Source organism: Grampus griseus (genome assembly GCF_964374135.1).
Source record: "Grampus griseus genome assembly, chromosome: 5".
Classification (NCBI taxonomy): domain Eukaryota; kingdom Metazoa; phylum Chordata; class Mammalia; order Artiodactyla; family Delphinidae; genus Grampus; species Grampus griseus.
Genome location: NC_138998.1, coordinates 5,142,299 through 5,163,866, shown reverse-complemented (window position 1 = coordinate 5,163,866; position 21,568 = coordinate 5,142,299). Strand labels below are relative to the sequence as shown.

The 21,568-nt window shown below is 38.8% G+C and overlaps 1 protein-coding gene across 1 annotated transcript in view; it reads right to left on the bottom strand.

Annotated features, from left to right (window-relative positions):
- The window catches only part of ZNF385D (zinc finger protein 385D), a 335,124-nt gene that overhangs the window by 90,663 nt on the left and 222,893 nt on the right, over window positions 1-21,568 (bottom strand). The window contains exon 4 of the mRNA XM_082655440.1: window positions 4,189-4,351. Coding sequence (XP_082511566.1) covers window positions 4,189-4,351 — 163 coding nt within the window. The remainder of the gene's footprint in view (window positions 1-4,188; window positions 4,352-21,568) is intronic.

Below are 21,568 nucleotides of genomic sequence, written 5' to 3'. Positions count from 1 at the left end.
TTATAATCAGGCTTGATCATGTGACTCGCCAAGGAAAGTGAGAGGAAAGTTAAGTCACTTGCATTAAAAAGCTTCAAAAGCCTATTGATTCACACCCTTCTTTTTTCCTCTTCCATAGAACTGGTAATGCCCAGCTAGTGATTGCTTCATTAGCTTGGCCCTAGAGTTAAATTAACAAAGGAAAAAAAAAAAAAAAACAAACCCATAGCTGCTCTGTAGGGTGTGAGAGAAATAATTAGTGGCTGTAAAAGCCACCAGGAGTTGACAGTTGTTTATTACTGCAGATTCACCTAGCCTAACCTAATGGATAGGTCATAGGAATGAATACAATTGTCCCCAAAGGGAAAGTAAAGAAAGACCAGAGGATGACTTCGCACAAGACTTAATCCAACAACTGCGAATGTGTCACTTCACAGGAAAAAAAAAATCAATTGAGCTATATTTGCCAAGTTATGTTAAGCATAATTTCTTAAGTTTTGTCATTACTTTTTCTGTATAGAAAACTTGCATTAAAAGAAAAACGTGGGGAGGGATAAATTAGGAGTTTGGGATTCACAGATAGGACTATATACTACTGTACATAAAATAGATAAACGACAGGACCTACTGTGTAGCACAGGGAACTATATTCAGTATCTTGTAATAACCTATAATGGAAAAGAATCCAAAAATAATATATATATATGTATGTATATATGTATATGTGTGTGTATATATATAAACCAAATCACTTTGCTGTGCACCAAAACTAACACAACATTGTAAAGCAACTATACTTCAATTAAAAACAAAACCTCGCTAAGTCAGACAAAGTTATTCTGGTCACCTTTGGAAATGTTTGCTCCATGAAATATTCTGTGAATGAATAGCAATCACCCTCCCGTACCAACAATTTTGAGTGTTCGAAATATTTTTTAAAATATTACTTTTGCCTGTAAATTTTTCTTTGTGTAAATTCACCAAACACTCCTCATTAGATTGTAAGAACTAAAATTATGTATTAACGTTAGGGAGTGTCTTCTTGCCTAGCAGTAGGGGAACGAGGCTATCTGGGAGCGGCTGGTGGTGGATCACTGAATTGCTCACCACTGCAGCCTGCAGACTGGTAGAAGGAGGGGAAAAGAATCCCAAGATCACGAAGTTAGCGACTGAGACCTCAGCCCTCATGTAAGCCCAAATATGTAGACATATTTATTAGCCTAAGGCAGCAATTTAAGCCCATAATACATGATTTAGGAATTTAGAAGGAATTGTTTGTCTACATTCTCTTTTTGTAAGTAGATTTGGAATGAGAATTTGGTTTTTATGAGTATTCTATTTCTTGTGTTTTAAAGAATCCCAGGAAAACCTCCTAAGCAATTTTTAAATTCAAGTCTATATCACTTCTTGCTTTCTTTTTTTTTTTTTTTTTTACTATTGTTGCCCAACCTTCTCTTAAGATTCTTGTCTATCACATCACTGTATACTTAAGCATTTTAAAAAGCAATTGGCCTACATACATATTAAATTCTTCTTAGGAACAATTTGGTAAACTTACTGAAAGTGGTTTAATGTCTCTATACCTTTTATGCATGGATAAGTCCACAAACCCCAAAACAACTTTTTACATTAAGTAGAAAGGTTACAATTTTTTATTATTAAAAAATATGTGGTCTTTGATTTCACAGTCTTCTCTCGTTCCCCTTCTGCCTCCGAGTATTTAACTGTTGTATGAAACTAGCTCAGAGACCCATCCTGTTTTCAGAGCTGTGCTCCTTCCCAATCAGTATGAGGACACAGGCAGTAATAAAAAGGACAGGTAATAGCTTTAAGAAAATTCCCATTTATCAGCATAGGTGCCTCGGATTCATACTGCAATACGAATGGGCTAAGAGCCTATGAAATTCCAGGACCTTTCTTGGGCTACTTCTCATAGGTAGTTTTGCAGAAATCCCAGATAAGGATAGAGTTTGGCTTAAAACACCTAGTGAGTGTGCTGGACTCGCTAGTCTTTCAACCTGTATGACCTGTTTCTTTGTGGGTAGAGGTCCCCTTGGATCAGGAAGCCAACCCCTTCCAGATGCCCATCACTTCCTTACTTTGGCTTTAAGATATTTGTACTAACTTTGCAGATTTTATTATCCCTCTGTCCTTCTGGAATTTTCTCTAGCTCCAGCTAGAAAGGGCACTTCACCATTTCAACACCATTCCAAGCACTAGGTGAATCTGGCATCCTCACTAGGATTCTGTCTATCTTATATAGGCTCTGTCCCACAACCCAGTCCAAACTAGTTTCCATTCGTCCTCCAAGAGGACAGAGCCTTTCCACTCTAGTCTCTCAGGTGAGGGATGGAGGTATGTATTCATAACTCATTTATGTAATGGAGATGACGCACAAGGGAGCACTTCTTAAGTCCAGTCAGCAGCTCTACCCACCATGTACATATATATATTTTTAAATGCCATGCATCTCAATGTAACAGGGATTTTTTGCATTTTAAAGAGAAATCAAGGTAATCCAAACAGCCATTATTGATAAAATTGTCTAGGAGTAGAAGAGTCTGGCAACAAGCAAAAACTTTACATCAAACTCATCTCTTTATATCAAACCTTTTACATCAAATTTACATCTTTATTCTTCCTACCTACTGTCTTTTTGCAAATGAAATATATGTCTCTATGGCGAGTATGGCTTTACGGATCCCATCCCAGATGCCAATATCTGGGAGCAGAAATTACACTCACCTGCTTCAAGACTGCTCATTTCCCCTACAGCCCCCCACATAGGGCGGTGACTTTTCAATTAATGGAGAAAAGAATAATATGTTCCCTACAAGGTTTTACATCTAAATTAATAAGACGGTATAATTCAGCTCTTGCTCTGAATACCAAAGAAATGAACATGACAAGTTTTTTTTTTTCTTCTTCCCACTTTATATGTTGTGACACAAAACCGGATGAATCAGAGAATCAAAGGGATGAAAGAAAATGCAGCCAACAGACATTGTACTCAGCACCTACCCCGCGTCAGACAGGTGCTGGCGTACAAAGATGATGAGAGGTCACTCAGCCTCAGAGAGTATACAGGTTACTGAGGAAGGAGGCATGATGCATGCGCCAATAATATTCAGATGAAGTATATAAAGTGTGTTGTGGGAACTCACAGAGGACACTGTCGTCCCTTACAGATTCACACAGGAGCAAGCCTCTCCAGATCCTTTGAGGACCATGTATTATAGGTCCCATGGGTGTACCGCGTGTAATAACATTGCTTTAATCTGTTGCGTTGGTTCACTGTTGACTTTATATTTTCATCAGCCAGGGCCAGAAGTTCTCTTCTAGGTAAGACATTCCCATCAATGACAATATAAATGCTTCCTGATCACTGCTATTTGTAGGGGCTGGAAAGCCACTGGCACATACCAGCCCTTGTATTCTTAGAACGTGATTCATTAAAGGGATGTGTGTATATCCACGAATCACACGGGATCTCTTTTTATGTAAGTTTCGAGGACCAGTGGTCTTATATTTTTAAATGTCACCTTATGGAAACCCCACTGGCTTCCCCTGCCGTGAATACACTGGTTGCTCGAGGAGCTATCCCAAGGCACCATTCAGAGGCAGTCATTTCACTGTGAAGACTGTTAAAAAGAATAATTGGTATCAATAACACTTACCTGTGTATGCAGAGGGAAGGTTACCCAGCCATAACAAGCCCAGATTCACACAGCCACTACTTAAAACAATGCAATGTTTGAGATTTATGAGAATAAACCCTGTCAGGAATAATGCCCTTATGGGGGCCTTCTTGATTCATCCGGCATATTCTGCTGTGTACTCACAGTTCAATCAAATCTGCCATGCGGTTATAGGCTAACGTGCTTGCATACAAGATGCAAACGATACACACCGGAAAGGTTCACTTCTCAAAAAGAGGTATGGCTTTAGATGCCCTTCTGACTCTTGTGTTCCTCTAACACAGCCATAGGACTGTTTCCGATGCAAAATCTGCAACATTGCTAGCGATTATCGACATCGCTCAAGGGTATTGGAAAAATGAGGGGGGAGCATTACCATTACATAGAAAGATGGATCAAGCATGAATCAAGATGGAAGGAACACCAGCAACAGATACACTCAGGCAAGGGAAGGAGCCCCCGAACAGCAAGGATGAGGACGACAGTAACAAAACAAAGAGCATCGCTTAACCTGTTTTGTCAGAGCTGGTATTGATGGTATTGGTAGTGATGGAGGTGAAGGTAGTCTTTGCGCTGTCCTTGGCAGTTACAGATTTCTGCTTATTTTTCATGGCTTCCAGTGCTTTGAGCTTCTTGGCATGTTTCGTGCCTTTGTAGTGGGCCGCAGCCTGGCTCTACAAAGGAGAACAAAATGAACCATGCAATCAGGCTCATTTCTAAACTGGCATTCTCTGTATTACTGCAAATACAGACTCCCTTTCAATAATAGGTACCATTCACGCGAATTCTGGCTGTGGTCAAACGGTGGGGTTCTATTTAGAATGATGCTACGAAGCAACGGGAATCAAGTTCTAAAACCTCTGGATGGAAGGAAGAAATATTCTATTGCTTCTCTTCGGAGAAATGCAGATGAACACTAACACAGCAACAACATTTTCTCTGTGGAGTGGGAGCTAAAAGAATTTACAGCTGCATTGCCTTTGTTCTGTCACAGAAGATGCTGGGCTCCCAGAGATTAACAAGGGCCCTAGAAAGAGTAGCTCTCACCTTCTTGGCTCCGGAAATATGTTTCTCCTGCTGCAATGTGTCTTATTCATACAGGACCCGACAGGTGTCTACCAGGAAAAATTCACCGATAACAAGGGAAATAGGCACCCTGGAGGCTGAGATGGGAGCGTGAGAGTTCAAAATCAAACGTACTGCTGAAGTCCAAATGGAGTATGTGGAAGCTGGGCAATTTTATGATTCTTTCTTTCTCTTTGCTTCCCACAGAGGGTAGTCTGAGTTCAAGGTATTCTTTCAACACGTGTGTCCTTTGTGCCCTGGTCCATTGCCAGGAGGATCCAGTGTGTTTTGAGCACTTCATGTGGCCGATGCAATACTGTTGCCTTTGCTTTCTGAGACTTCTATAAATAGTAATATATGTATTCCCAAGTTTCGATTTTCTTAACCTTATCTTTTGGTATTGGAGAGACAATGAGATAGAAAATCATCTTAAAAAATATATATTTATTAATGTTAATTTATTGGTGGTGACGGGGAAGCCTTTGTAGTTTAGGGTGAGGTGGAAGTGGGCAGGGAGATTCTTAGACTAGAAGGTTTTCCAGCTCAAAACCTTTAAAACTGTGACCTCACAAGGAAGAAATCTCGGTGGAGGACTAATTCTGTATAGTATCTATGCATCACTTCCCATGACTTATTTAAACTCAATGTTCCATTTTGCCAGAAAAATGCACATTGGCCTCTTCATCACAGCAACTGTGGTAGGTAGGGTGTTGCAGTATAATGTCTTTTTATAAGTAGATAAATATATAATCCACACCTTCATTTGCATCATTCTGACAAGTATCATCAAAGGACTAGGTACCTTTATTGAAAGAACACTGGACAAGGAAATTGTATATTAGAAACAGTTTGAACAGAGAGGACACTCATGCATCAGTTTTCCAACAACACATAACATCAAAAGACATAGTGTGAGTCAAAATATGAAGTTAAGACTTACTATAGTTAATTGAGGAACCAGTGATAGATTGGATTGGTTTGATTCTACGTGGAAAATGCTATTTTGATGGACAGAGTGGTGTCCCTTTTTTCTCCTTCCTGATTTATTTCCAATAATTCAAATCCTTTGGGTATATCTTTTGAGGGCATGATGCTGTATGCAATTAATTCCACAATATATAGTCGGTCATCTTCTCTACACAGCTGATGATGTACTTTCCCTTAAAGCAAGGCTCATCTCCTACTCCTGGTATAGAAGTGAATGCTTTATATATAATGCATATTAAAATATAAGGTTGAGATAAACAGTGCTATCCCCACATATATCTTCAAAATATACATTTTGTACATATACTTTCATTCTAAGGTTCCTGGCAAATCTATATTCTCGGTGGTATTTCAAATCAGATACGACTTTGTTTTAATACACCATGGGACCAGGTGAATGTCACTATTTCAGATATTAAGAAAGTTACTCCAAAAGAATCCTGACACTTAAGAGTGTACTTATATCCCGCGCCCCCCGGCTGAAAAAAAAAAAAAACCCTCTGCACAGATACAGCTAAGCCAATGCTTCCTACAAGTGAAATGGCTCAGGGAGTTGTGGGGAAAAGAGAGTGATCAAATTACCAATAGTTGGTAGGCTCCCAGTTGAGACCCCTGATATATTAAAAAGCAAAACAAAAGAAGACAATATGCACACTCGTTAATTGAATAATAGTCCCAAAGCACCCTGATAATAATGAAAATATCTGCTATTAAAAAAAAAAGCAAGTGAGCCTCCCACAAATTTGAAAAGAAAAAGTTGAATGGTATGAAGGTCCAAAATGCTATGGAGAGACCTGTAGAATTTCGGGGGAAATGTTGGATGTAGTGGAGGCGGATCGGGGTAGCCTCAATGTGATTGTGGTGGTGTAGGGTGTGTGTGTGCTAGGGATAGAAGTCGATATACAAGTTGGAAACAGAATGCAGACAGATAACCCTTCTGGATACTGTAAGTTTTCTTTGTCATTGATCTTTATGTTTGTATAATTTATTGGACTGCTCTTGGGTTCTACTGGTATTAATTTTAATATCTAGGTATACTGCCCCCTGAACTCTTCTTTTTTTGTATTCTTTTCCACTATGGTTTATCATAGGTTGTTGAATATACTGCCCTGTGCTATACAGTAGGACATTGTTGTGTATCCATTCTCTCTATAATAGTTTGCATCTGCTAACCCCAAACTCCCAATCCTTCCTTCCCCCATACCTCTTCTCCCTTGACAACCACCAGTCTGTTCTCTATGTCTGTGAGTCTGTTTCTGTTATAGGTAAGTTAATGTGTGTCATATTTTAGATCCCACATAGAAGTGATATCATATGGTATTTGTCTTTCTCTGTCTGACTTCACTTAGTATGAGAATCTCTAGTTGCATCCACGTTGCCGCAAGCCCCCTTGATACAGGTGTGTTGCATAAAGCCGTGTTCCTTGTGTAAATGAAGAAAGCCCAGACAGCGCTCCTTACCCTGTTAGCCCACTTCACTGGACTGGATAGATTTTTCAGCCACATCTAACCTTTCTGTGACTGTAGACAAAGCTGCAGCCTAAGAAGGAATCGTGCTGAGAGATTTTTCAAAAAGCAGTAGTTGGACAGAGATGTGTCTTTGGGCCTCATCTGCTTTGCCTCTGGGCAGAGAGGTGCTGGGTGTATGTAGCATGCCATTTTCCCTCCAAGGTTGTCTCCTATTATTTCTTAGCCAGTCTCTGAGTCAAGTCATCCTCAGAAACCGGGGAACCATCGAACACGAACAGACTATTATTTTTCACAGGAATGATTTCAAAGTTAAGTATATTACTTCATCACAGCACATGTCAGAATTCTGTATTTTAAAACTCAAAGAGAATTAGGTGATCAAAGTACACAGAGAACAAGAAAACATGGCTTTCAACAAGTTCCTTTCAGATCATAAATGGAATATTCGGGTATAGTGTAAAAATCACTATCGCCGACCTTGAACTAGCACGTGACACCATGAAATCTAACAAGTGTCATCCCAGAGGCAAGCGGTGACATTCAAGATATGCACACACATTCCTGCGGAATAGCGATGCCACTTTAAATGTCAGCACCAATCCTAGCCTTCAGTAGCCAGTCAGACTTTTCAATCTTCAAAATTTGTCTTCAGTATTTCAAAAAGACTTCAGGTTTAAATGCAACTGAAGTTCCAAAGTAGATAAAAATAACCGTGAAATGGCGAACACTTGGAAGAGTTTCATCATTTTGAAACACATGCACACATATACACACATCTATTTTGCTTATCTATGAGGCTTTGTTATAAAGCACTATTATTCTGTGAAACTCACTGCAAAATTAATGTTCATGCATCCTTTTATTCCCTTAGCTCCAATACCTTGTACAATTTTAATCTGCATGTCTTTGGCATAAAGTCTCGTGATATGCTTTTGAAGAACTAGGAAGTTTACTGTAAGCATACATATATGGCAATGATAACCAATTCATTTTCATGAGCACGTGATTTCAAAAAGAACAAGGTGGTCTTTGTTAGTTTCTGATGTCATTTCATTTTATCACATTAAATTTTTATTAAAATAAAATGAACATTATCCTATTAAAGTGTAACATCAGAAAAATAAAGAGTGGTTATGAAAGAAGTTACCATCCTCTTTGGGGAGACAAAAGATAATACTTGAACAGAGGAATTCTTTATCTTTTAAGAAAATTATCTGATTTCAAAACTTTAACTTAGATTGTTGTTTTGGATATTAAAAAAAATGAAATGATAAAAAGCTATAGTATCCTAAACTCTAAAACACTTACTTTAGATTTTTATTTTGAAAACTATTGAAAAACTACTCCTGGAAAAAAGTTTAAAATTTGTATTTATCTCTGTACAGTTTTTTTTGTTTTGTTTTGTTTTTTGTTTTTTTGCGGTACGCGGGCCTCTCACTGTTGTGGCCTCTCCCGTTGCGGAGCACAGGCTCCGGACGCGCAGGCTCAGTGGCCATGGCTCACGGGCCCAGCCGCTCCGCGACATGTGGGATCCTCCCGGACCGGGGCACGAACCCATGTCCCCTGCATCGGCAGGCGGACTCTCAACCACTGCGCCACCACGGAAGCCCTGTACAGTTGTTTTTATGTTGCATACACTCACTCAAATCTAATATTGAGGCCATCTGCATAGGTTCAGCCATGTGGATTAAGACCAGTATGCATTCTAACTGTTCAGCGGCTTGTTAGATATTTTAAATATCACTTTTGTATATATCAATAGAAAGTTTCTAATGATTCTATCTTAATTTATTATCAACTCTCAGTTTCATTTAATACTCATATAAAGCATTAAAGTGTGGTCCCCAGATGAGTAGCAGCAGTGGCAGCTGGGAGCTTGTTAGAAGTGCAGGGAATTGTACCCAACATCTTATAATAAACTATAATGGAATACAATCTGGAAAAAAGAATGAATCACTATGCTGTACACGTGAAACTAACATAATACTGTAAATCCATTAGACTTCAATTTAAAAAAGCAATAAGATGATATTCAGTGAACTTGAAAAAAAAAAAAAAGGAATGCAAATTCTCAACTTCTTTCCCAGACCCACTGAATCAGAAACTATGGCTATGAAGCTCAGCAATCCGTGTTTTACAACCTTTCCAGGTGCTCCTGACTCATACTAAAGTTTTAGAACCACTCATCCTAAATATTAGTACATTTTCTCCAAAGATGGCCCCTTCTTGTATAAGTGGCCAATGTCTAGGTTTTAAAAGATCAATATATAGTCATTTGAAGATTGAACCTTTCCATATGTCTAACTGTGAGTCATGTGTATTACTCAAGAAAAATAATCAAAAGTTTCTTTCCTTAAAAACAAGCCGTAAAAAGAAGTAAAAAATAACTCAGATAACATAGGGAATTGGGGAACTCCTATACAAGAGGGATGAATTCAAAATAGTAGATCAATCTTGGAAATCTTGTAACTCTCAAACCCCATATAAGTGCTTTCCAAGCCTTTGTGATTCTCTCTGTACATTTTACCTTTTCTCTCCAAGCTAATTATTGTTGCAGCATGACCTCTGACCCTATTGTTTGTATCTCTATGTTGCATGCTTTGCTGTGATCCATTTGTGCAGGGGTGGGGGGGTGGGCTGGGGGAATCGCTAGTTCTGTATAAAAATAAGCAAAAGCAAGGCCCTGTGTCATGTCTCTTAAAACCTCACTATAACAAGCATCTAACTCACTATTATATTTGCATTAACTGATTCAGTGTTAGCCATGGCTAAGTTCTTTCCTTATGTACTTAAGGCTGTTTTAATTGAAGGAAACTCCTAGCCAGCAGGCAAATAAAAACCACCCTAGTAAGCTAAGAGACTGCCTTCCCTGTTACTCCACTTAACAAAATATTTGAAGAAGAAATTTCAAGATAGAATAGTTCATGGTTATACATTTTCCTTACTGATGGGAAGACATGTACTTTTCAAATTCTCTTACTCAATGGAGAAAACGACATGAGAAAGATATTTTTATTCCTTAATTACATGTCCCAGAAAGAATATTTAACAACTTATTTTAATCTGTGATTGTGCAGCTAACATTTAGGTAGATGACTACAATATGAATAAAAGTGAAAATTCACTTGCATTGAGTCCCAAAGTGAAAAACATGATTCAATTAAGAGTGTTCTCTCTGAGCTCAAATGATTGATGGTTGCTTTAAATGTGTTCCTCTCTTCTGTACTCTTCAATACAGAAATGAACAGTACCTGCCTCAGGAATAGAAAAATAGAAAAAAAAAAAGATAATACCACAAGAGTAGGGTCATTTTTATACACTACCAGTAGTCACTGAAAAAACAAATTCTAAATAAACATAGAGAAAAAGAAGAGAGGCATGTCACAATTTCTCAGATATATTAGGTAACTAACTTTTATAAGCAATAAAAATACCTTGTCACTAAGTGGCTGTGAAAAACTCTTGATGGACTCACTTATCTTTTTCAAAGCTTCTCAACTCATCTAGAAACTTCATGATTTTTAAATATTAAGTACTTAATGTTTTCAAGTATCTAATGTGGATGATACAAATAGCACTTATTTGAGTAAGAGAGGCTAATTTGAGAGTTTTTGCCTGGCTCCTGTTGTGAAACCACCGTTCTTGTATGTCTGGGGTACAAACAGCTGACCCTGTGACCTCTAATGGTGGGGTCCTGATTGGGAGACACCGGCTGACAGTGGGCTTTGGAAGCCGGTGCTCATGATCTGATACCGACCAGGGTTCTTGGCCTTCTCTGATCAATAGAAATTGATAAGAGGACAGACAAGAAATTCAGGCAAGGCTTAACAGGTTCCCTTGCTCACTGCCCTAGCGGGGGCGAGCTGGTTCCTTATATGGGGTGAGGGGAGGGGTGTGGCCAGGGCTCAGGCTGGAGGTGTGGCTTAGGTGGTCTGCCCAGCCCTTTGGTGAGTGCAGGGGGCATGCGCAATGCCCTGCTTTTGCTCCTGACACCCTGGTTTTGCTCCCGATTCCTGAGAAGTGGCAGTTGGGTTTTTGGTCTTTTTGTATCTTGTGGTCCATAATTTGCCCCAACTGTGCATGCACGCAGTTATTTATAGTCCTTTATAATTTCTTTGTATTTTCTTGCTGGAGGAGACATTTGTCCAGGTGCAAGCACTGCAGCAAAGGGGGCCCAGGTCCCAGTCTGTCTCAGATCTAATTGAGCCAAAAGGAATATTTGGTTCTAGTGAAGTTTGCTCAGTCTTTTGGGGATCTTTTTGTAAATGAGAGACCGCAAATGAGTTTTAACTCTACTGATATAATCACAATAATTTCTTGTAAGAAACTGAGAGAAATCAGAAAAACCACTGTGTCTAACTACTCAACCAGCGTACAACAGCCCTTCACCATGTCCACAGCTGAACACTCCCCTCAGTGCGTGACTGTCACCTACCCTTGGAAAGTGTGGGGGGAATTAGACATGTTGAATCTAATCATGTCCGAGGGTCAAGCTGTCAAAGGTGTTGGTATCAGATGCAGAGAAAAACTTTATTTCCGGGTGTGACCTGCATGCTTCCCCTAAATCGTCCCAATCTCCTCCCCCAAGAAACCTACCCACCCATCACCCCAGTCATGACGTCTGCTCTCTAACAAGAATAACTGCCTCCTGTGTAGATAAATGAGGGAAAGCCCTCCCTTTTATTCTCTTAAGGAAAATACCACAAGAAGAAATCATTTTCAAAGCCTTCTCCCTCTGCCTGGAGCACCTTCCCTTGCCTGACAGATACCTGTTCATCACAGGTCACCAGCTCCATGTGGCCTTGGGTACAGGGAGTGACTCCTTATAGCACTGACGTCACTGCCATAACTAGGGTTAAATGTCTGTTTCTTCTGACAGAGAGTAAGTTCCTCAACAGACAGAGAAAGACATCATCATTTTGTCCCTGAGACCTAGCAGAGATCTCTAAATAGGTTTCTATTAAATGCACCTTGAATTAATTTCACATTTTGATTTTAAAATATAAATATGCATATGGTGTCTCAATGGATTCTGTATGTGAACAGGGTGCAACTTAGTTCTCTGCCATTCTTTGGCACTTTGCATTATCTGTTGAACACACTTCAGGGCATATTATAGCACTTAATGCTAGAAAAGCATCTGGCAGAAACACGAACTATTATTTTTTCTCAGAGAGAAGCTTACCATCAACTGTAAATTGTGCTATTTATGGGAGCTCTCTGCATAGGATGCAGCAACGAATCATTTGGAGATTGTTTCACTTTTTAAAAATTTTGATGAATAACGTTTTTGGGTTTTTTTCTAAATCTGGGAATTGCCATGAATGTTTCCGGTGATGATTTTTCATTTTAAGATTTTTCTGTAAGTCCAAATTCTCTTAAATACACACAGAGAAATTTTCAGGATGTGGAGAATGCTATTTCTCTATTAACACTATGGTTAAAGTTTCCAAGTGGAATATTTTCTCTATATTGCTCTAAAACAATACACAGAAATTAACTATGACATGATTCACCCATTTTCCTCCCTACAAATCCACATAATAATCTATACCCTGCATTTGCTGAAAAAGAGCACCTTTCATTTGGGGAAAAATATTAAATTCCCTACTTCTCCGTAAATCAAGGAAGGCCTCCTCCCTCTAGTTTTATAGCATTTCTCATCTCTAATTCATGAGTCTGAGAATTGTCCTGATTGTTCTTTTGATGAATTTGTTTCAAAGATCCTCGCTGAAATATGTAATTGTAAATGAGATTTGTGGAGCCCACAAAATATATGGTATACAGTTGAGCAGACGTTTTCTCAGTGTTTAGTACTATAGCATTTTTCTGAAGCACTTTGGGTGCACTGGGAAGAGATGGGATTGGGACCATGAATAACCTCGAGAACCTCAACTCCGATGGGCATAGCACACCCGTATTCCAGGTTTTTCACTGCACATTCAGTCACCAAGGACTCACTGAACAGTGGCTAAACACTTCTGTAGTTATGGGGACAGTTGTAGTTATGGGGACAGAGTAGAGAATGAGGCACACTGAAAAATTCAGCCACATTCATACATCTTCTCTATTAAAAATACCATAGGCTGAATTGGGCGATTGGGATTGACATATATACTGATGTGTATAAAATTGATGACTAATAAGAACCTGCAGTATAAACAAACAAACAAACAAAAAACAACTAATACTAAACTTTCTTTGGGTTATTTGTATGGAAATATGTTAATATAAATGTTTCAGACATTACATGAAATTTCTAAAAATCTTGTATGTTGTGTTATAATGTTATGTCATAATTCTAGTTATTACTTTAAAATGTATATCTCAGAAATAACTAAATTTCCTTGTCAATTGCATTATTATGAACTTTCATCAGATCTTTAACCGTGGTCATTTTTAAGTCTTTTGTCATTTACAGACAGTTCCGGGTGTACTCTGATGCTTTTGCAAATGTGTTCCTATAAAAGGGTTTCATCTTCAAGGAATTCATGGAAAAGACTCTGACAAGTACAGGTTTCTGGTAACTGACTATACTGCTGAACTGAATGAATAAGCATTTTCAGAACTCTAATGGAAAACTGATGAATTCATAAAAGTGCTAACAAAAGATCAAGATGAAAGAAAAAATTAATTACATGGGAGTGAGTGAACTGATGAGGATGATTATAATTTTTGTGACTTTCTGTTTGAATAAAAAAAAAAAAATCCCCCCCCAAAAATACCATAGGCAAACTCAAACGATGAGAAAAAAATACAAGCCATATTTGAAAGTCCTACTGCAAAGGGGTTAAGCTCTACGTTCCATGAAAAGTATCTAGAAAATTAGGAGGAAAAAAACAACAGCCATTAGAAAAACTGGCAAAGCCCCAACCCAATTCAATGAAATAAATTATGACAAACTACCTAAGGCTTCTTGGGACAGAATATGGGCTCAATAATGAGAATAAATGCTAATTTTTGTCAAAAGAAAGGAAAACGAATGTTCATTTGTATAAATCACTTTGGTGCCTAAGTTAGAGAACTCTTGAGATGGATGCAAATTGTGAAAAAATTGTATTTTTGTGGAAATTGTGGTTCCAGGAAAAAAGGAAAAGAAAATGCTTTTAATTAAGAGAAGCTCAACCAACCTGACCTGACCTCAGGACACCCTTTTGACCAAAGAGGTCTGAAGTGAGACATTTTACAGGCAAAACCTGAGGAAATCCACCCAGCTTCTCAAATAAGAGTTTCTTCCTGGACTTAGGAAAATATTTGGTGGACAGAAAAAAGCATTTGTTTTTGTTGCCATTGTTTTCAACGTTCATTTACCAAAGCTGCAGAAAGAAATGGCTTTGGCCTTGGATTAACTTTAGAAGAAGGCTGAGCAAGAAAGAGACAATGACTCCAGAAGACTGATTTATCTGGACATGTATAAAGGCCTGATTTCCTATTATGTCAAATTTCTTCCCATGGCATAAATAAAATTGTGTTTATGGGGCTTCCCTGGTGGCGCAGTGGTTGAGAGTCCGCCTGCCAATGCAGGGGACACGGGTTCGTGCCCCGGTCCGGGAAGATCCCACGTGCCGCGGAGCGGCTGGGCCCGTGAGCCATGGCTGCTGAGCCTGCGCATCCGGAGCCTGTGCCCTGCAACGGGAGAGGCCACAACAGTGAGAGGCCCGCGTACCGCAAAAAAAAAAAAAAAAAAGTGTTTATGTTTCCCAATTGACCATGGTATAGATGAGTTGTATTAGCAAGAAAGAGTGCCAATCCCAACAGTTTAGGGTTTAGAGAAAACTTCCACAAACAGGTGCTGAGACCACAGTATCCCCCATGTTCATTCAGTAATTCTTGGGAGCATGCTGGCCAGAGGGTTTCTCCCCAGGGTGATGCTTGGAGGAAAAGATAAGTGATTCATAAATGCATTGAGGAGATCCTGCTGGTCCTTTACCCAGGGGATGTTAGTGTGAGGCTTTTATGGAATGCTTCTCTGGGCCGTGTGGTGTGCTAAAGGCTATATATGAATATTCTCACTGATGCCTTACAAAGACCTACAAGGGAATTGCAGTTATCAAGGGCATCTTATACATGAGGAGACTGAGATCCTGAAACTTACAGCAGCTCAATTGTGTAGGAAGGGCAAAAGCACTTGTACTCCAGAGACCACACTTATAACTCCTTAATCCCAATGGGAGTGGACAATGGAAAACAATCCTATTATGTGACGTCATTGTGGCTAACCTTGCATAGAACACAGGTAAGACTAAATAGATATTAAGCTCATTAATAAAAAAAAAGTTGTCAATTTCTGTGGTCATTAATTCATTTAATTTCACTCAGAGTTTATCCCAGGACCATGTTTTAGATACTGTTATTAGCATCATTCTATCTGAGGGTCTACCCTAGTTAGAGTCTTTCAATACCAGGTCCAATAAATTAATGCTGATTTACTAAACAAAGTGTTTGATTATATCCCAAAATATGAAGCCTTCAGGCATCAGGGAGTATCTTTGAGCACAAGTCAGTTCTGGCACAGAGAGACCTGTAGGTACAGTTCAGGGTTATGTTTTTTACTCTCTGTTCAAATGGAAGGCTGCTCAAAGGTCTTAAGAAATACAGAAACATACGGGATTCCCTGGTGGCGCAGTGGTTGCGAGTCCGCCTGCTGATGCAGGGGACATGGGTTCGTGCCGCGATCCGGGAAGATCCCACATGCCGCGGAGCAGCTGGGCCCCGTGAGCCATGGCCACTGAGCCTGCGCGTCCGGAGCCTGTGCTCCGCAAAGGGAGAGTCCACAACAGTGAGAGGCCCACGTAACGCAAAAAACAAAACATAAACATGCTTGCATTTTTACGAGATCACTAAGGAGCAGAAGGTTCTATTATTATTGTTAGGGTTCATGAAGAGATGGCCACACCTAAGAACTGGATGATGATGGTGAAATTAGAGAGAGAAGAGTGCACACGTGTGATTAATATGTAAGTTGGAAACGTCAAGCATTCATGGTGAATTTTGAGGGGAGGTCGCAAAGATGCTCCGATGGCTTCTGCTTGTAAACGCATGATTAGAGGTTCCATTTCCTAGAATTGCTGATATTCAAAGAGGCCCAGATGTCTGGGGGAAGAGCGTGGGCTGGTTTGGGATATGTTGAGTTTGAGGAGTCTTTAAAACATCTAAATAAAACATGCACTCTGCAGTCAGCTATATGGTCTGGAGATTAGACATGAAGTCTGGGCCGTAGCTAAATTGGGGAGTTATCAGCAACAGATGGTAACTGAAGCTGTTGGGAAATGCCATTTGAAAGGCAAATAAAAGATTTTTTCCTGTTTAACCACTGAAACACAATCCTTAATCAGCTGCAACATTTGAATGAATGAACTAAGCCTCCAACTGACAGTGTATGCAATAACAGATTTTCAAATTCTTCATTGAGCTAGAGTATACTTCATCACTCAGCTTTTTTTTTTTTTAAAGTCTTTTCTGAAAGTGCTTAAAATCTTCAAGTTTCAGCATAGAGAGAATCATTCCCTTTTCATCCTCATGCCAAACTGAGTTAACTAGAAGGAAAGTGATAGAGACAGAGTAAAAGGAAAAAATAGGTGATTAAATCCCACTAAGGAATCATAAGTAAAGAAGAAAGTATGGGAGACCCCTGTAAGTTAATAATCACTCAAGAAAGCAGGTTTGCTTAGCCACAAACCAAGCAGGCTTGCTTAGCAAAAAAACCATGCAACAGAAGCATGAGACATGCCCCCAAACAATAAAACAATGGTGGAATGAGACCCACATCCTGCACAGTGTGGTAAGTTAATGATTCCTAGGACATACTCCTTTGCGTGCACTAAAAACAAAATATAAGGAAAGGGTGACATTATAGTGAAACCCTGAGATGATTTACCATATTTTGGTATATGTGAGTACAGTATAGTATGTTTAGTATCTGCCTTCTTTCTTATTTCCATTTCTCCATGGCAGTCCTGGTTTGACCATGTAAGGACAAGAAAACTCCCCCACCTGACATGAAGAAGGAGCTGATGATGGAAGCGTGACATCTACCCAACAGTGAGGAAGAAGGTGGTCTTCTGCCCCTCCCCATTTTTCCTTTGATTATAAAACTGTAGCCCACCAAGTTCTCAGGGCAGCACCCTTTTGCCTGCCCACTTGTAAACCTCACAGCATCCTATTCTAATAAATCACTTCGCCTCTCACTGAATTCTTTCTGCACTGAGCCATAAAGAACCGGAGCTCCTCTGAGCCCCAGAAATGCATCTCTGAAGTTCCAGCAGGACACATTTCTCTCTGTAACATGAAGTATCATACCTCAGCATTTGGTCTCTAGAACCTAGATTTATAAAGAGAAAAGTTTTATCAGTAGAGCAGTAAAATGAGGATTGATAAAGTCTGACTACTGAAAGCGACAATGAGGCAGCCTCCAAACCTGGCAGAACCTGGTCCTTCTCTCTGAGTTAAAATTATAGGGGATGGAATTAGCCACTTACAGGAACCTTATTAAAGGGTAGGTCAAAAGCAAGGAGGCAGGACGGGAGTCCTAATCAAAGGCTGACTAAATGTAGAAGACTGTGCTTAACGAATATTATTAACATATCTGAAGTGAGGCTGCGTTAGTTGAATAGGTTTCATCCTGGCTTCTAGAAAAGGTGACTTTAAAGACCAACTTCATATAGATTTTTTTCTCTCTCTCCCTGATAAATATAAGGAAAAGGAAAACTAATCTTACTTTCAAATATGCCATCTGTCTCTATTATGATCAAAGGAGAAAGGGTCTGTTCTATAATCATTTTTATTTATTAAAATACAATAAAAATTTTATAAATGTGATACTTAAAAATGTCTCAATAATTATAAATTTTATGCACTCTCTGGTTTCTACATGTGAAGAAACAAACTAACAGCTGCAACATAGTTAGATGACTAAAACCATTTTTTTTTTTGGTACACGGGCTTCTCACTGTTGTGGCCTCTCCTGTTGCGGAGCACAGGCTCCGGACACGCAGGCCCAGCGGCCATGGCTCACAGGCCCAGCCGCTCCGCGGCATGTGGGATCTTCCCAGATAGGGGCACGAACAGTGTCCCCTGCATCGGCAGGCGGACTCTCAACCCCTGCGCCACCAGGGAAGCCCTAATTTTGAATTTTTAAACTGACTTTTAATTTCCATAGTTTGGGGCAGGAGGTCAAAACAGGAACTGCATTTGACATGTGTTTTTCCCATAGTATTTGTGATTAGCACCAAAAAAAAGTAAAAAAGAAAGTTTTCTCTAAATAAGGGTAATTGAAATTTTGACTTGGCAAATATTGAGAAATTTCTAGGCCACTGGATTTTCTGTGGTATTATCTGAATCTCTAAATTGTTTGAACTTCCAAGGTGAAAGTAAGTTAACAAAATTAATAAACTCTACATTTTCATGACAAGCTGGAACATTTTGGATCCAGTCCTAAATATAGAAGTTGTCTAAGTGGTGCTTGGTAATATCACTGCTTCTACTGCTTAAACCAGCAAGTGATTTTCCCCCTTGGGCATATATTAACAATTTACTTTTTGCAGACAAATGCACAAATATGATTAGATTTTGCAAATTGCTCTTTATTCTGTTACTGGTAAGTAATTTTTATATTATTACAGTGTAAACAGATGCTATTTTCCACTACATATTCAGCTGTAATGAACTAATTTAATGTGTTAAAACAGCAAAAGAACTTCAAGAATGATTCAGTGATTCAAGCTGCATGGAAATCAAGAGAAAAATCAAGCATGGAGTTTGCAAAATTATTCCAAACTTCAGTTTTCCACAAGGAATGTTTGGAGCCCCTGTTCCTTGAGGTTATTTATTCAAAGAAGTGTTTTCACCTTTGCAGGGTGAGTCCTGCAAACAAACTTCAAAGGGATGAGCTCCTCTGCTGACTGTGCTCCCATTTCCTAAAACTTGCACTATGAATGTGATGCCTTTGGGTTAAAGATTAGATTTATTGATGTGCTTATTTATCTGTTCATTTAAATATTTATGTATTCAACATGTTTATGCTGTGGGGTATTCCAATATATAGATAGGCACTGCCTAAGAGGAACAAGAAAAGGAGATGAAGAAGATGTGGCCATGGAAATAGGACAAAAACCTAAAGAATCTGGTATTGTGAAAGCCAAGAGAGATAAGAGCTTCTGGAAGGGAATGGTTATCACTATTGCCTGTTGCTGTCACATCAGGGTAAAGGAGAGAATAGAGGTGTCCATTGGATTTTGCAACATGCATATTGTTGGTGATTATGATATAGGACAGGATAATTTAATGCTTAATTAACTGAAACAATGGATTTTGGAAAGGTCTGGAATAAATGATAGATCCGAATGCTTGGTCATGGAGTTGCCAATTCAGGTGGCCTCCAGACACAAACTTCAACCTCCTGACACTATCATTCTGAACTGGGCACTATTATCTTATTTAATTCTACGAATATATGTTTCCTTATTTTAAGTGGATATCTGGAAGCAGACCTGCATTTCGATTCTATCATTTGTAAACGTACAAAGATGAGTTAATAATTTAATAACATCAATGAGTTATCTTAAAATACTTTCACTTTTAAAAAAAATTCCATAGAGTAGAAAATCTGAAAATCTTAAATCTTTAATAAAGAGAAGGAGTAATGTAGAATAACCTATAAACAAATTATCTTGTATTACTACTTTCAGGCTTTCAGGAATCTTTTTCTGTCATAGAAGGTGCTCAATATCTATTTGCTGAATGATAATTACATATTATCATACGAAAAATGAGATCACACTCTTTACTGTTATATAACATACTTTATTCACTTAGTAATGTATCTTCAACATTTCTACGTTTGATCAAGATTTCGGGGTTCACATCCTCATGAGGACTCCTGCTCTGAGGAAGAGGTGATGTAGCTGGTACAGTAAGCAACAAGCTAGAAAAGTGAAAGCAAGGTTCCCGAATAGTCTCCTAACTTTATTCATACACCCAACATAAATCATTTCACCACCAGTATGAAATGTTCCCTATCCCTAAAATAGCTACCTTTTGCAATGGTACAAAAGGTTATAGTCAGGTTACCGAGCAAAATGATTTGTTAGTTACTGTGAAAGTATACTGTTAGATAAAGACTAAAAAAGAGTCTGATCTTAATTATCCTTAGGAATATTAACTTTAGGCTTTCCTCCACAGATTAATAGTTTACATTGGCTATCCTCTGGTATTCAATCTCCTCAGTGTCTGCAATGGCTATGGCTGGCTAAGTCACCAAAACCACGTGGAGTAAAGCTGGTGGCAACCAGCAATGCTCACTGCAGAGATCATATAAAAGAAAAACAAGCATCTAAGTTTTCTAAGTCTGTCTAGTTTAGGGTTTATTTGTTACAGTAGCTTAGAGTTAACATAAGTAATGCAAACCCTTTCCATCGATTTTCAGGCGAGGAGCAAAGAACACACAGGTGCTAAAAATGATAAAAATAGCTAGCTAATATTTGCCTGCTAATATATTCTATGTATGATTGAAGGGACTTTATGTAAGGTTTGTGGTTCCCCTCAATGTTAGATTTTACTGTATCTATTTCACAGATAAGGAAACTGAGGTACATAACATTTAAGTGATTTGCCCAAGGTCCATAAGGAGTAAACCTCAAAGGAAAGATGTGAAACCAGGTCTTTCTGTCTCCAAGGCTCACGATCCCTCCACAACACCAGACAGAATTTTTCAAATATTTTCTGCTAAAGATACATATTTTTCAAATATATTTCTGCTAAATATGCAGATATTTAGCAAAGTGAAAAAAATAGATCTAGGAAGAACAGAAAAGATAAAAAAAAAAAAGTACCTAAGTGATAGAGAAGATTTCCCACTTTCTTCTATGATCCTCTATCTTTTAACACAGAAACTAGACAGAATAATTTTTGTAATATTCTAGCCAGTTTCCAGGTCACAATGTCAGGGAGATTTATTCTTCTTTGGCCCGCAACCAGATGACACTTCTCTTATACTTAAGTGGCTATGTGTCTGAGTGACGAAGGATGAGTGGAAGTCATCTGCAGTATGTCCAGCTGGGTTTACTAAACTTCCCAGACACAGTTTTCCAGGCTCCTTCCCCTTCTGCCTGTTTGATTCAGTTGAGCATAACCATTTTGGAAGCTCCACATTAAAGATGTTAAAACCACAAGATGGAAGGGCCTAGATTCCTGAATCACCGCTTGGAAGAGATGCGCCAATGGATGAAGGACACATATTTCGGATGCTGCATAAGCAACATTTAATTATCTATGATTAGAGCCACTGTATAACTTTTGATTGATTTACACAACGGCCAGAGTTATATTAAACTAATGAATGCATCTATCTTCTTCTTATGCTTTAAACCTAAT